Source organism: Microdochium trichocladiopsis (genome assembly GCF_020744255.1).
Source record: "Microdochium trichocladiopsis strain MPI-CAGE-CH-0230 chromosome Unknown B0I36scaffold_4, whole genome shotgun sequence".
Taxonomy (NCBI): domain Eukaryota; kingdom Fungi; phylum Ascomycota; class Sordariomycetes; order Xylariales; family Microdochiaceae; genus Microdochium; species Microdochium trichocladiopsis.
In genome coordinates this window covers 2,352,203-2,368,193 of record NW_025763547.1, presented here as the reverse complement: position 1 = coordinate 2,368,193, position 15,991 = coordinate 2,352,203, and the positions used below count along the sequence as shown (strand labels likewise).

The 15,991-nt window shown below is 56.0% G+C and overlaps 5 protein-coding genes across 5 annotated transcripts; 3 read left to right on the top strand and 2 right to left on the bottom strand.

Annotated features, from left to right (window-relative positions):
• Positions 1-1,128: 1,128 nt before the first annotated feature.
• On the top strand, positions 1,129-3,741 carry B0I36DRAFT_321162 (uncharacterized protein; the record flags this gene model as incomplete). Its single annotated transcript, XM_046153656.1, has 2 exons — positions 1,129-2,691; positions 2,754-3,741. Coding segments are annotated over exons 1-2 (1,963 nt in total), but the record flags the coding sequence as incomplete, so codon positions are not given.
• A 31-nt stretch (positions 3,742-3,772) lies between these two features.
• On the bottom strand, positions 3,773-5,398 carry B0I36DRAFT_107283 (Frag1/DRAM/Sfk1 family-domain-containing protein). The gene is made up of 2 exons (XM_046147825.1): positions 5,147-5,398; positions 3,773-5,072 (listed from the first exon to the last, which is right to left on the bottom strand). The coding sequence occupies exons 1-2, from the start codon at positions 5,165-5,167 to the stop codon at positions 4,197-4,199; spliced, it is 897 nt and encodes a 298-aa protein (XP_046014132.1). The 5' UTR covers positions 5,168-5,398; the 3' UTR covers positions 3,773-4,196.
• Positions 5,399-6,670: 1,272 nt separating this feature from the next.
• B0I36DRAFT_241056 (serine/threonine-protein kinase) lies at positions 6,671-7,942 on the top strand (the record flags this gene model as incomplete). Its single annotated transcript, XM_046149815.1, has 1 exon — positions 6,671-7,942. One exon carries the CDS (start codon positions 6,671-6,673, stop codon positions 7,940-7,942), a length of 1,272 nt encoding a protein of 423 aa, XP_046014131.1.
• Positions 7,943-8,523: 581 nt separating this feature from the next.
• B0I36DRAFT_348373 (IGR protein motif-domain-containing protein) lies at positions 8,524-9,437 on the bottom strand (the record flags this gene model as incomplete). The annotated part of the gene is made up of 2 exons (XM_046156683.1): positions 8,524-9,348; positions 9,423-9,437. The coding sequence occupies 2 exons, from the start codon at positions 9,435-9,437 to the stop codon at positions 8,524-8,526; spliced, it is 840 nt and encodes a 279-aa protein (XP_046014130.1).
• A 1,360-nt stretch (positions 9,438-10,797) lies between these two features.
• On the top strand, positions 10,798-14,880 carry B0I36DRAFT_241371 (SNF2 family N-terminal domain-containing protein; the record flags this gene model as incomplete). Its single annotated transcript, XM_046149839.1, has 4 exons — positions 10,798-12,563; positions 12,619-12,844; positions 12,900-13,749; positions 13,802-14,880. 4 exons carry the CDS (start codon positions 10,798-10,800, stop codon positions 14,878-14,880), a joined length of 3,921 nt encoding a protein of 1,306 aa, XP_046014129.1.
• Between the last annotated feature and the right edge of the window lie 1,111 nt (positions 14,881-15,991).

Genomic DNA, 15,991 nt, shown 5'->3' with positions numbered 1-15,991 from the left:
CGTTCACAGAGTCCTCAGCCTGCAAGACGATTGAGATATATTGCCACGACCGTATGCCATGTGGTTCATGGACGATGGCCCAACCTCGAGCGAATGCAATCACTAATGGGCGATGCATGCGAGATCCTCTGGCTACGAGGAACAGACGATCGTCAACGTACATACCTTACACTCAGTACGTATGGAAGCTGGTGCGGGCCATGCGGTGAGACAAGACGCTAGCGAGGGACCGAGGCGCGCCAGTGACGTCAGCAGGGCTGCCCACCCCACAGCCCGCACGCATGGACGGCAGACGCCATGATGTCTGATGATGCCGATGTATTGAGATGCGCGGCGCTAGTCCTCGCAGACGCTCTCGAACCGCTTAGCCCCGTGTCTGTCTTGAGGTATGACCTGCAATTGCGCACCGCAGAGAGCTTGGTCTCGTCGCCCGGCAGCTCAGAGGCCCCGGGGCCGTCGGTCGCTGGCGTCCGACCTGCGTCAGTGCGGCGCCACGCCCGTCGTCGTGCCTGCCCTCGTTGCGGCGACAGACAGACGCAACTGCCACTGCCACTGCCACTAGGTTATGTGCTTTACCAAGAACAAAGTCCCCTTAGCTCCCAAGCAGGGACAGTAGCTTCGTGCATAAACTCTCGCAGCTCTGCTCCTCCTCGTCCGGCTGCCGGCATCGTCACGGCTGCTCCTCTTTTCCCCTTCTTTCGTCTTCTCTGGGACCACAAAGCAACGAGAGGCCAACCAGCTACCGGAATCCTCCTTGATCAATCTACTGTACCGAGAAACCCCGGCCTACAACTCTTGTGTGCTCCCCGTGCAGGGATTTCGCTGGCTATCACTCGCTCTATCTTTCATAACCTGGCGCCCACGCACCTCCTGCTCGGCCGCGCCCGAGCTCTCCGTCTACAAGCTTCCATACAGCAGCGACCCGACCTGCCGCCGTTTGTCCTTCTGCGCACGAATTGGAGCTCCTGCAGTGCCACAGACAGACACAGCCTCAACACGCACCATGCAGGCCACGGTCCAGCATCCCGGCACAGCCCACGACAGGGTTTCGGGCTCCCCACGAGATCCAGCCCACATGCCAGATGACGACACCCCCAGCCTCGACATGGACACAGGCAAGTCAGCCCCGACACAACCGCCTCACCTCATCTGATACAACGCCTTTGAAGTTCTTCCCCACGGGACATGTCCCAAACCTGAGATGCCGTTGTCGACATCTGCTAACATTCAATACAGTTCGCGCAAGCAGGCTTGTCTACGCCAAGCCCCAGGACCTCCCTAGCTTCCCTTCTGTAGGCCTAGACAAAAACGGTGCTGCCGCCAGCGCAGCTGCCACATTAGGCTGGGCGAACCAGAAGTCTCCGGAACCGTGGAAGCCAGATAGCTCTGCCTCCGCCTCAGCCGCTGCGGTCCTCGCGAAGAATTACAAGATGGCGCCCCTTTGGGAACCTCAAGCGAGCAACCATGGCGCAAAGGCTGCGCTGCTTGCAGCTCAGGGCGCAAAGTCCACAGACGCTTGGAAACCCGCGGCGACCGCGGATGGCCAATCCGCAGCAACCATGGCCTTCAACTCAAATGCGAGCATCCCGCGACACATGCAGACAGATAACATGCAGCGGCACGGCTCCCTGCATGCTGCGCAAGGTGCGATTGCGAATCGGCAGCGGGCAATCTCGACACCGTCCCCGCGCCCGAACTATCCTGATGAGGCCAATGCGGCCTCCAATGCCCTGGCTGCTGCTACTCGGGCACACAAGCCAAATGGGACACCAACTGCGACTCCAGTCGGTGGGGCCGTTCCCTACACGACCATGAACAGGCAGATGTTCACCTCAAATCCCCCCGTCAAGGTTGAGACCACTGATCAGAACCGTGCCGATGTCCTTCATGCTTCCGCTGTGGCCATGGCGAAGAAGATGTACAATCAGCAGCAGAAGACGGTGGAGGCTCGATTGGCAAAAGCGGAGACCTCATCGTTCCGAGACGGCGACAGTGATGATGATGAGCCACAGCCAATGGTCTTCAACAGCTTGCAGGAAGCTGCCTACAGGCAGGCGCAAGCGCGCCTTGCGAAAATTCACGAGGACAACAAGAAGTTGCGTGGGACCCGTGACTCCCAGGAGTACTATGGTGTTACCCCAAGCTCGCGGCGAGGCACGATCCGGGACAGACTTCGCCGGCGAGCTTCTAGTGATGGTGCACTCACTGAGGACAATCTTCGATCGCAGCAGATTAGACACGAGATGTCCATATTCTCCAAGACCCTCCAAACAGTTGACGACAAGAAGAGGCAGAAAGATCAAGAAGCCCTTCTTGCTGCCGCACACAGAAATGTCCAGGCGAAATTGAAGGGCATGGACGCCAAGATCACTGCTGAGACTGGCATGGTTCAACCCACGAGTCATTGGGAGCACAAGGCTCATGCTGCGGCGCTCCTGCGGAGCGAGGGACGGGCTGACCGCGACAAGGGCAAGGTGGACATTGGTGCTGGCCTGCGCATGGATCAGGATGCCATTGATGCCATCGCCGCTCGCCGTGTGCAGCCTGTCTTGGACGAAATCAACGAGAAGGCCGCAAAGGAGCACGCCAGGTTGACAGAGTTGCGTCTTGAAGAGGAGAGACAGAAGGAGGAACAGGAGTTGGAAAAAGCACGCAAAAAAGAGGTTGATGATATCAACAGGAAGCTCAAAGGTGAGTAGATTTGTCCTCACAACGGAATGGACTTTGAAAGACTGACACCTCGGAACACACAGAACAAGACAAACAGGAACAGAGAGAGCGCAAGGCGGAAGAGAAGGCAGAGGCAAAGGCCAAGAAGGAGGAAGAACGAGCGAGGAAGGAGGAAGAGAAGGCCGCCAAGGCTGAGCAGAAGCGTCTCTCGCGCATCGAAAAGCAGCAGGCGACCACTGCACCTGCAGTCGAGGACAACACTGAAGCGGATGTGCCCGGTTCGCCAGTTGCCCTGAACAGCAACGAGCAGCTAGCCAATGTTCCTCACAGCCCAATCCGCGAGCCAGCGGCCAACGAGGGTGATCGATCTCCCGAGAGTCCAAAGTCGCCATCAGAAAAGTCTCGAGGTCGCGTCCGCAGCTGGTTCAAGTCCAGATTCGCAAAGACAGACTCCAAGTCTCGGGAGCGGAGCCAAGACAGGAACAGTAAAACTTTTGTTGGTGGTGCTGCTTTGACTGGCATGGAAGCCAATGACAGCACGGTCAGTCTTGACAACCGGAGCGCAAGCATGCACGCCGTAGCCATGGCTGGTCGTGGCCGCACTGGGCACCCGGATGAAGATGAGGAGGAAGTTGTCTCGCCGCTTTCCAGCTCCAGCGACGAGGAGTTCTTCCGGGACGCCCCGAGTGAGCCAGCGACTGCACTCACTCCCCCCAAGCCAATCCGGGACCACGGGTCAGTGGGGAGCCAAAGCCCTGACCGTGCATCTAAGTTCAGAGAGATAATTTAGGCGTATATAGGGATATTGCCTCTTGGCGGTGGCGTTTGTGGGCGGTATTTTTTGGTTATAGTTGGCTTAAAGTGCTTCTTGAACGATGACGAGCAATCTCATTTTGCGTTAGTACTGGATAATGAAATAATTAGCGATTGGATACCACTCAGAATTCGTCTGGAGCCCCCATGACCATGGTATATCATTAGCTGTACCGCAAAGGGGACAAGCTGAATAATGTAGATCCAGGCCACCAAGTACCTGCCCTGTTAAAATTGAGCTTCGCGCCTCGTTCGCACATTTGTCAATGCCAAGATGCAGATCACAAGGTGTGTAGAAGTTTGTGAATATGCTAAGAACGTTTTGGCATATATACTGATTTGTGGTCCTGAATGCCCAAGGCTCTTGTCATGTGGTAGCCATGTCCCTGTCCCAAATTATGCTAGAATGCTCGTTAAATAATCTTTCTGCCCCATGCTCCGTGTAGACCATCAAGTCTGAGCGTAAGTATCGCTCTTATATATGTCGTGAACCGTCATTTATGTACAAAGATCATTACTGAAACAGACATTGCGAAGAATATTAACTCGTATGGCCGGGGCTTCATCATACCCCTCTTTCAACTTCCTTTCACTTGTACACACCACCACTGGGAATGCGGTGACCTATGCTCTCCCACATTACTCCTTCAGTCTCACTAATTTCCCTGTGTGCTACCGGCAAGTCAACGGGGTTTTTGAGACCTTTGCCTCTCTCAAAATTCCGAGTGCCCGTTCTTCTTGGGCATGAACTTCCTGCCCGCCCCGCCGGGGGCGGCGTGACCGTTGTTGTTGGCACCAGTCAGCGTGCGCTCGCTGTCGATGGTGTCCCTGGGCAGGCCGTTGGGCGCGTGGGTGCGGTGGTACTCCTCGTCCATCTCGAGGGTGCGCATGGGCCGGAGGCTGTACCTGCGGTCGCGGGTGGAGTGCACGGCGGGCCAGAGGTCGATGACAAAGGAGAGGACGTAGAAGGTGAAGACGAAGGCGACGATCCACTCGAAGATGGCGGCGAGGTTGTAGCTGCCGCGGAAGTTCATGACGCCGAAGACGACGACGAGGCCGAGCTCGGCAAAGATGAAGGCGAGCTTTACCCAGAAGCTGATGCGGAGGGAGCGGTGCTGGCGGTATTTCTTGCCGAGGCGCTGGTACTCTGCGCAGATGAAGATGGCCGAGAGCCAGTAGCCGCCGATGAAGCAGACGAGGAAGATGTCGTGGAGCTGGGGGTAGTGGTACGTGTCGAAGCCGGAGAGGCAGCAGAGCCCGACGGTGCCGACGACGGCGAAGAGCATGCACAGCGCCGACAGGACCTTTTCCGAGACGGAGACGTTGGGCGCGAGCCGGCCCTTGTGCCGCAGCCAGCGGTCCGCGAAGAAGCCCAGGTCCAGGAAGACGGTGGTGAAGATGGACCCCACGATGAACCAGGGCTTCATGGTGTTGGTCGCGCCAACGTCCGAGATGTAGGCTATCGTCTGCTGCTTGCCGTCCGTGTCCTTCATGGCGGGCAGGATGGCCAGCGAGGTGGTGACGACCCAGTAGAGGAGCAGGCCGAGCAGGGTCGCGAGCCAGAATATGGCGGATATCACGGGGAATATCTGGCGGAGGGAGGGAGGAGGTGGTTAGCGATTGGGCGGTCGTAGAGGTGTGTACATGCTTAGGAGGGACCTACCCAGTATGAGATGACCTTCATCTTGGCGGCTTTTGTTTGTCTATGGCCCGCAAGGTGTCGTGGTGTGTAGTGTGAAGTCGTGAAGTCGTGAGACCGTGGAGGCAGGGAGGAGGAGGAGCGCCAAGGAATACAGAATTAAGAGACGAGCCCAGGCACCAAAACTCTTTGCAACCACCGCCGTTGATTATTCTACGTGTGCTTGGAAACAGAGACAGGTGCGACAGGTCGGCAGGACTGGGGACGCAAGTCTACTAAAAGGCGACTGAGACAGACAGACAGAGAGCGAGGGCCCTGGTCAGATCGCGGCCGCGCGGGATCGACAGAGCAGGGAGGGCCAACCAGGAGGGAGGGTGGGCTGATGACTTCACTTGTCGAGGCCAAGCATTGCGCGGCAGGGCCTGACGTCCGCAGCCCCCATAATTGCGCTGCAGGGTGCCGAGTAGTCTAATTGCAGCCCGAGTCTAATTAGTTGAGAAACCCGCTCGGCATGGATGCGGGATCGCAGCGCGATGGGGCTAAAAATGGGAGGGCTTGTCTTGGTGTGGTCTTGAGCTTGGCACGGGAAGAGCTAAGATGGCCTTAGTACGCACCCTTAGCCAGCCTCGAGGTCGTGGTTTTGCGTCATTGCAGCATCGTCGCCGTGGCGCACTCGATGCGGAGGCAGACGTGTCTCTTTGGGGGGGGTTAGACTTGCGCGCGGACGCGAATCGGCACATCCTCATCACTCAATCCCTTCTCGAGTCCCCGAAAGCCACAATGTTCTTGGATGGTCATTTTCTGCAGACCACGCATGGGCCGCGTCGGCTGTTGACGAGGAGTGAGGCTGGGGCTGGCTGTGTGTCTGTGTTTCTGTGCAAGCTGTGACTGACGTCATTCCCGGTGGTGTCAAGGCCCCGGCGCTCCGAAGCGTCCGGCAGTGGGGCACACCTGCTACCTCAAAACATCCATCGCTTGATGGTCGCTGGGCGGGCATCCGGATTTCTGGGCATCACCAAACAAGGGGCCCGGCTCATCACTCTGCCGTCAGGAACAAGCCATCGATTGCGAGATGGTGCGGGACACCCCCTGGCCTCTGTCCTCCCAGACGCAAGCAACCCTTTGGTTCTTTCCCATGGCTGGTTGACCAGTCTGCCTCTACTCGAATGCCTCTCTCTCACCGCGGGGCGTGCCTCGCACCATGGTCAGGCCCGACACGACCTTCAGTGACCTGCTGGGGACTTTGATGATGCTAACCCTACCTACATGGAAAACATGCAGCTCCAGAGATATGTTTCAGGCTCCCCAATGTTGATGGGCAATAGATATTAGAGGGATGCTCGCCGTGTGGGGATCCTGCCCTGGAAGGCTGGCTGGGTGGACCCTGGGCTGGCAGCTGGAACCGCCCCACTCTCCTGCCGCCCGCGTTCTTGCCGCGCGACCTCAACCTCCAACTACCTGCCGACACGACTGCCCGTTGCTGAACGTCGTGACTGTCGACACCCAGCCTCCCGACCACGACGACCTCGTCCACGGTCCGTCTGCACCATGGCTGTCTCGCCCATCGTCGCGTATCCTTCGGATGCGCTGCACCCGCAGCCCACCCAGCACGCCACCGGCATCCCGTCGCCCTTGAAGCAACTCACCTCCGCCCAGGCCTCGTCCAACGGCACACCCGTGCCCACCGCCCCCGTACAGCAGCAGCAGGGCTCTGCGCCGACCTCTGCGCCCTCGCTCGCCGCCGCGACCCTCGACCTTTCGGAGCAGCTCAACGAGGAGGAGAAACGCAAGTACTTCAAGGGCAAGAAGCTCGGCGAGGGTACCTATGCCAACGTCTACTTTGGCTATGTCCGCAGCGACCCCTCCCAGCTCGTCGCCATCAAGAAAATCAAGATCCAAAAGGAGTACACAGAGGGCATGGCTCCCGACGCCGTCCGCGAAATCAAGCATCTCCAGGAGCTCAAGCACCCAAACATCATCTCCCTCCTCTCCGTCTTCTCCTCTAAAGACCAGAATCTCAACCTCGTCCTCGAATACTTGCCCCTTGGCGACCTCGAGATGCTCATCCGCGACGACGCCGGCATCCGCTACGGTTCTGCAGATATCAAGGCCTGGATGGGCATGCTGACCCGTGCCGTCTGGTTCTGCCACGACAATTTCGTCCTTCATCGTGATATCAAGCCAAACAACTTGCTCATCGCCGGCGACGGCGAGGTCAAGCTCGCCGATTTCGGTCTCGCACGCAGCTTCTCCGACCCTTACATTGCCATGACCTCCAATGTAATCACTCGGTGGTACCGTCCACCTGAGCTGCTCTTTGGTGCGCGACACTACTCGGGCGCCGTCGACGTTTGGTCCGTGGGCTGCGTCTTTGCCGAGCTGGTCCTGCGCACACCCTTCCTGGCGGGCGAGACAGAGATGCAGCAGATCAGTCTCATCTGTAAAGCTATCGGTACGCCCACGGACGATAACTGGCCAGGGGTGTCGAAATTGCCAGAATACACCGTTGACAAGGAGGTCTACCCGGTGCGAACACGCTCGTCGTACATGGAAATGTTCCCCACCATCGGCAGCGAGGGTGTTGACCTGCTGATGAAGACACTTGCGCTGGACCCAAAGAAGCGCATTACGGCGAGGCAGATGCTTGAGCATGAGTGGTGGCATCGGGAGCCTAGGCCAACACGCAAACGCGACTTGCCGCGCAAGCAGGGCGGCGAGGAGAAGCTCGCGGCCGACCTCAAGAGGAGGCCAGGTGTGGTCGACGAGGAGAATAGGGGAAACAAGGTTGCACGAAAGCTGGATTTTGGTGGGGCACTGTGATGGTTCCGGACGAGCTGATGATTGCAGGGGATGAGGGGATCGTAGAAATCCTGGCTTTTACATACATCATACACCGCCACAAATGCGGCCTATCATAACACGGCGCTGGGGAGTTACGGTGTTTTGGGAACTGGATCGAGGAACTGGGCTCAGTATGGATTTATCATTTATTGGGCTAATTTAGATCAAAAAGTCGAAGCAGTCTATTCTAGAGACATCGTAGACGCAGGTATCTATCTAGACAGGTGTGTTTGAATAACTACATGCAGTCTAGTCGTTGCGGTAATTGGATTATCTACGGGATTGTCCACTTTGCTTCAAGGTTTATATTGTTACAACATTGGCTTACATAGTACCGTCTCTCTTCCAGAGACTGCCTGGCGGCCAGTTGAGTAATGCTACAGTTTTCGACCACTTTGTACATGTGAAGCACCACCGACATCTTTTTATGCGTGTTTAGAAACCCCGCGCCACCAACACGACTGTGTCCACGAAGGCATCCATCCTGTCGCCCACCCTTTTCTAGCACGTCGCAGGAATGGCCGACCACGCACGCACGCACGCCCGAGACGACTTTTTTTTTACTTCTGCGACATGGCCTTCTCCCTCTCCTGCCGGCGCTCCTGGATGCGCTTCTTGTACCGCACCTCGGTCCGGCGGCGCTCACCACCGTCGATCTTGCGGCCCAGCTTGTCCTCCCACATGCCCTCGGTGACGGTGACCTTGGCGCCGGCCTGACCCTTGAGCGGGATCGCGTAAGGGCCCACGATGGTCTTGAGCCCTTCCACCTTGTAGCCGCGGACGCGGGACATGTGCTCCGCGGCGGCCGGCGTGCCGACCACGTCCTCCACGCGGGTTCCGGGGGGGACATTGACGACGAACCGCATCTTCTTGGGCAGGCTGACTACTGCTGCTGCTGCTGTTTCGTTGGCGGCGGCGTTGGCGGCGGCACGCTCAATTTCGAGGACGCGCAGTTCGGCCGCGCCGTCCCGCACGTGCTGCAGGTCGCCGCCGATGCCGTACAGGCCGAGCCGGAAGCGCTGGCGCCAGCGCAGCAGGTACTTGCGCGTGCGGGGCGGCTCGACGCCCAGGTCGCGCATCTGCTGCGAGGACAGGGAGAAGAGGGACTCCCAGGTCGGGAACTTTGAGACGTGCTGCTTCAACCCGCGCCCGATGACGGTCAGGAAGGTCTCGACGTCCGGGATGAAGGGGGTTGGCTGGGGCACGAGCGGGGGTTGCCGCTTTTGTGGTGATGTCGTCGTTGTTGTTGTTGTTGCTGAAGATGTGGAGGGACGGGATGTGCTGAACTTTGCTGATGGTCGAGCGGGTACTACCACCGCAGAGGCGGCGGTGGTGAGATGTGAAGATGCTGATGGTCGGAGGTGTTGTGACCGGAGGAAGAGCGACTGCCGTCATAGATTAGCAGGAGTGTCACTTGTGCAAGGTCGCCATGTGCGGCTCGTGATAGTTGACGACGTACCCGGAGAGAAGCCATTTGCAGGCAAGGGAGCCCGCTTGGAGCGGGTTGTCGTGCTCAGACTTGGCGATGTGAACTTGTGGTTCCGTTGGGAAAGGTGCACACGGGCACTTTGTCGGTTGGGTCGTCGTGGCTAGGTCGGTGGGTGGGCACGCCTGCACTTTGTCGTGGTGATGTCTCTACAACAGCTTCAAAAGTTGCATCGCTGTGCCATGGTGGTGCTGGTCAGGCGCTGGAAAATTACAGCAGCCAATGAGCGTGCGGCTGGCCACTACCCGGTACATGCATGGGGATCGGGCTGCTGGAGACCCCTGCCGGATGCTTAACTCCGACAAGCTCCAGACACACACACACACCAGGCGCTCGACGGCCGCTCGCGACAGGATGTTCGCCTCTGCATGCAAACTTGTTCCCTGCCAGACTTCTTGAAAACGGAACAGCAGCCGAGATACTCGGCGTGTCGATTACAGATAGCAGGGAAGCCACGTAAGAAACGACCTTCAGCCAGACCAACTGCCAGCAGTCCCTAGAGACCAGCATCGACATGTGCAGTAGCCCTGCAACGCCCATTCACCCCATGTAGGCAACTGGCTTACATAAGGTGGCACTCCTGGTCTTATACGTCCTCCCCCCAGTCACTTCCTGCCTGGGCTACCCGGCCCTCCTTCTTCTTCTCGTCACACTCTTTCCTGCGGTATTCATCACTTGTGTCGTCCTGAAGCCACCTGCATCACTGTGCCATCTCCGCCGAGCTTGGCTGAACGCTTGCGAAGCACCAGAGGCATTACCTGGTCCACTTGATCGGACTTATACGATGGGCCGGCCAGATATCTCAATGTCTGTCAAGCCTTTACCCCACAGGGCACATCCAGTGTCGCAAGTCTGTAGCGAAGATGGTACGGTTGCTCTACTTTGCCTTTCTTTACTTGTTTGGAGCGTGTCGTCTGTTTGAAGAAAGATACTAATCATATGGATAGATCCCTTCCCTACATCCCTCTTGGAATTCTTACATTCGCTTCCATCACATAGTGATGCTACAGAACGTCCTGCAAAGAGGCTGAAAGCAATTACAACCAAACCCATTCAAGTTGCGCAGAACTCATTACGGATAACCCGGCCTCTAGGGTCGATCTCCACGCCGGTGTCCTTCAAAGGGCTGCAGCGATCAGAGGTTGGGAAGAGTCTCAGAATCGAATACGAGCCTTCGCAGCGAGAGCTGAGAATCAGATCTATCCCTCGTTCTCGGTCCGCTGTTGTGCAGACAACCTTGCGCCTACGCCCCGAACAAGTCTCCTTGGATCTCGAAGCTATCCTATACGTTGCGACCCATGGTCGCGACGACCCTGCCTCTCATGGCGCTTTATGGGCGGATATTGGCATGGATCTCAGCTGTGATACCCATGAGGCTCATTTGGTTCATTTGGTTCTGGACTTTACGGTCAACTGGAATCCCTCCGAAGATAGTCTTCGAATCCCGGCCCAGCGCCTTGTTAGCCAATGTGTTCTGGATCGATTTTGCGGAGAAAATTATATCACCACGGACACGGACGGTGATCTGCTACCTCAAGCATTCTACGATGCGGCATTTGTGCCGGACCCATCGAGGACAGATATTCTATCTCAATCAATACCGGGCGTAGTCTCTCGCCTGTACCCTTTCCAAAGACGGGCTGTCCAATGGCTCTTACAACGCGAGGGTCAAGCTTGGCAGGAGGACGAGGAGTCTGGCAGGTCCGGACTGCAGCCGCATACAACACATGCAACGGACCTGCCTCTATCCTTCATCACCTCAACCGACGTCGAGGGAAACCGCTACTACGTTAGCAGCTTGTATCATGTCGTTTGTCGCGAAATTGCTCCTTATCAGCAGCGAATCGCAAGCGTTCGAGGTGGCATTCTCGCGGAAGAAATGGGTCTGGGCAAGACTGTGGAGACGATCTCACTGATCGCTTTGCACACTCGCACAGACATGCCAAACACCTTTGACGACATCTATACTGGACAGGTGGTTGAGCCTACGCCAGCGACACTTATTGTCACTCCGACGACCTTGAAAAGGCAGTGGCTGTCAGAGTTTGAAAGACACGCCCCAGGCCTGCGCGTCATGACATACGAAGGGATGAAGAAAACTAAGGCATCCGAGAAAGACATTATTGAGCAGTTCAAAGCTCACGATGTGGTTATTGTCACGTACAATGTCCTCCAAGCCGAGATTCACTTTGCAGAAGATCCACCAGACCGAGCCATGCGCCGGGAACGAAAGTATCACCGGCCCAAGTCCCCACTCGTCCAGCTCTCATGGTGGCGAGTCTGTTTAGACGAGGCTCAGCAGATCGAGAGTGGTGTCAGTGCTGCGGCGAAGGTTGCTCGGCTCATTCCGCGTGTTAATGCGTGGGGCATCACAGGAACACCCGTCAAGGAGAACATCAAGGATCTCTGGGGTCTCCTACTCTTCCTCCGATACGAACCCTTTGCTTCATCGTCCTTGATATGGGACAGGCTCACAAGCTCACGCAAAGACCTCTTCAAACCCCTCTTCAACTCTATTGCGCTCCGTCACACGAAACGTGCTGTGCGAAATGAGCTAGAGCTGCCTCCTCAAAAGCGTTATGTCATCACCATGCCTTTTACTGCTGTGGAAGAGCAACACTACCAATCCCAGTTCCAGTCGCTAGCTCGTGGCTTCGGCCTCGACGAGCAAGGTAACCCCATCGAGCAAGATTGGGACCCTGAGGACCCATACGTCATTGACCTGATGAAACGTGCATTGGCACAACTGAGGCAGAGCGTCTTGCATCCCGAAGTCGGCCCTGGTCGTCTCCGAACAGTAGGACAAAGGAATAAGCCACTTCGCACAATCGAGGAAGTCTTGGATGTCATGATTGATCAAGCTGAGACAACAATAAAAACAGAGCAAAGGGCATACCTTGCTAGCAAGCTCAAAAGGGGTCAGCTGCTTGAGAACTCGCCACGAGTCAAGGAAGCTCTATCAATCTGGCAAGAGGTCCGGCAAGAGTCTGAGACTATTGTCTTGGAGTGTCGCCGTCAGCTGAAAGAGGCCAAGGATGCCGCCCGGAAGGCTGGAGTAGACGATGGTTCAAGCATCGGTGATAGTGATTCCGAAGATGACATAGATGAGGACGAGTGAGTACACGTTTCTGGTCTTGACGGTGCCCTCAATCAGCTGACATTGGAGCAGAGTTACGAAAGCCATCAGGCGGCGAGTCGGAGAGTGTCGCAGAAAACTTCGATCTGCACTAGACATATTTCATCGTGCTGTGTTCTTTATTGCCAGCGCGCACTTCCAGATAAAGACGAACGAAGACATGACGCAACCTGAATCGGAGGAATTCAAGAGCTTGGAGGAATTAGAAATCAAAGGCTACGAAGAGGCTAAGGATATCCGTAAGGAGATATTGCATGAGGTACGCCCGCTTAAGACGCCTTGAAAGGAGTTGTGGTTCTAACATATGTCGTTAGGCACATGCCAAAGCCACCAGATTGATGCGCGATATCGCAGAGGATGCAGCCTCGCAGAACTTTATCGAAATCCCCGAGTTCAAGGCATCCGCGTTGCAAGGCATCGAAAGCAGACGCACGCTCAGCAACCTGGAGCAACTGGGTGGAGCTCTTGATGAACAAGCCAATCTCGTCGATGAGTGGAGAGAGAACGTCATTCAGCTCCTCCTACGTCCACTTGTAGATGAGGAAGCAGAAGCAGAGGTGACGGGTGAGGAATACCAAGACTCTACACAGATCCAGGATGACCTTATGGCATATACACTGGTACTTCGGGCAGCCATTGCCGACAGGCAAGATGCTCTATCCGGACTTCAGAATGACCGCGTACGTTACGAAACCCAGTTCGCCGAGCGACAGGCGAAGGATGGCGAAGGTCCTGCACCAGAGAGGACTTTAGCCCTCTTGCAGCAACGAAACGAGATTAAGCCCAAGCCTGACGAGGGCTCTCTTCGTGGGGTCATCACAGACCTGCGAGAATTGGCCACAAAACTACGCCACGACGCGGCCAATGGCAGTACTCGAGCCCGAAACGAGCTGGTGATCGTGCAAAAGCAGCTGCATTTGACCCAAGAACAGATCAATGAGCAGACGAAAGCAGCTACCGCCATGGAAAAGGAGCTGGACATTTTCACCGCGGCGATGAACGCCCGCATCGAATATTATCGACAACTGCAGGCCGTTTCGGATACTGTCGCTCCGTTAGAACGGGAGGAGAATGAGGACGTGGATGCGAGACTATCAGGTATGATAGCGGCGGAGGCGAGTCTCCAGAGCAACGTCTCCGCTGCGCAGTCCAAGCATCGCTACCGTGAGTACAATTTCATTCTTAGTGACTTGACCTTGTCTAATGCACTGTACAGTCATGCACCTCAAGGACGCCGGAAAAGATGCCAGCGAATCAAAATTTTGTGTAATCTGCCAAGCCAGCTTCACCCTAGGTGTCCTCACAGTCTGTGGCCATCAGTTCTGCAAGGAATGTATGATGCTTTGGTTCAAAGCTCATCACAATTGTCCTGTCTGCAAGAAACACTTGACCGCAGCAATGCTCCACGACATCACGTTCCGCAAGCAGGAGCTCAGACTACATAAGGACCAATCGCACCAGCTTCCTAACGGGCAGGAGCAGCGCTCGAAGTCTAAGAGAGCGGGTATATACACTTCATTCAACGAAGAGAAGCTCAAGAGAATCATGGAGGTTGAGCTGAACGGGCCATCTTTCGCCACCAAGATCGACACTTTGATCCGACATCTCTTGTGGCTTCGCGAAGAAGATCCCGGTGCAAAAGCAATCATCTTCTCGCAGTTCAAAGACTTCCTGGATGTCTTGGCTCGAGCCTTTGAGCGATTTCGGGTCGGCTTCACATCATTCGACAAGAAGGACGGCATCACGAAGTTCAAAGAAGACCCAGGCATCGAGTGCTTCCTCATGGATGCCAGAGCGCATGCCAGCGGCTTGAACTTGGTTAATGCCAGCCACGTCTTCCTCTGCGAGCCTCTTCTCAATACAGCACTGGAGCTGCAGGCGATTGCCCGCGTCGATCGTATTGGGCAGGAACACGAGACGACAGTCTGGCTCTACCTGGTTGAGGGCACCGTGGAGGAGTCAATCTACAACATCTCAGTACGGCGCAGGATGGCTCACATGGGCAGCAATGGGACAGTAGCAAAGTCGGGAGACGCAACTCCGGAGGTCACTGATTTGACCATTGAGGCTGCGAACTCTTTGGAACTCCAGCAGGCAGCATTGACGAAGCTCATGAGCAAAGATAAGCAACTGGGAGAGGTTGTCGAAAAGGACGATATATGGGAATGTCTTTTCGGGCATCTCTCGGGCAAGACGAGTGGGAACACCAACCCCGGCAATGATGACAGGTTCAGCAACCCAGCAGTCTTGAGCTTTCTTGCCGCCGAGTCTGCCGAGGCTAGACGGCTTGAATAGCAAACTGGCCCCTGAAGCTGAGCAGGTGATACTGACGGGTAAATGGAAGGTGATACCGAGGCGGCCACGAACATTGCTGATATCGGGCTTGGGTCAGTAACAGCCCATGGTCAGCATGAGGAGGAGCTGCGTGACAAAATCGGTCGATAGCTTGGACCCTCGCATCGTCACCACCGAGGTCCATCAGTAATTACAGCTGGACTCGGAGCAACATACGCTCTTGACCCGAAATCCGCATGTCGGCACTTCGAATCATTGGCTTCCCCGAGAGCCGAAGTTCTGCCATGATTTGGGGGCCAAGTCATACGGTTGGCCCCAAACCCCAAGGCAAAAGTGCAATTCTGCCGTCACAGCCGCTGCGGCTGAAACACACCTGGCTAAGAATCAGAGTAAGCAGGGCTCTTTGACGGACTGGACGGGGGGCCCTGCAAGTATGCATGCGTGTGCGGACAGCGCGGGTGACAAGGGTTGTGTATCGGGCAGTGAATGATCTTGTGACCTGGACACCAACGACATGCCGACACGACTCACAATCGACTTGGACACTGACTTGTGGACACGAGCATGCTCGACCCAGGATTACCCGCTCCGGCTCCAAGCCTACGCGAGGAAGGAAACTTTAGTCGGGTCATCGTTTTCGAGGTCGCCTCGCTACCTCCAGCGTTCTTTCGCGCAACCTGTACCGAGGTACTGCTCTCTGCACGTGGCTTGGCATCAATTCATCATCAATCACGGTCTTACCATCTCGAGGCATCTGCGAAGATGCTTGTCTAGACTTCCAGAACGACGATGACAGAAGGGTAGGAGGTTTTGGGCGTCGATTTGATATCAAAACTAGCTCTGTGGAACTGAGATTTTGGTTTTGCTCTAGACTATTTGGGAGCATTACTCTAGAAGTCTTGAGCTAGAAGTCTTGAGTTGCCACAACATTCTTGGTAGGTACTGGGCGTGCTTGTTCAAATGCTTTTATGATTATTAGGGGAAACGGTTTCGTCAGACTATTAAGAAGAGGTCATGTTTCGTGCGTCAAGGAGAACCAGGAGTACAAACACTGGATGGAGAGGAAAATATACAATCTCGCCACTTCACCTCCACCACCTGAAGCTGCGCC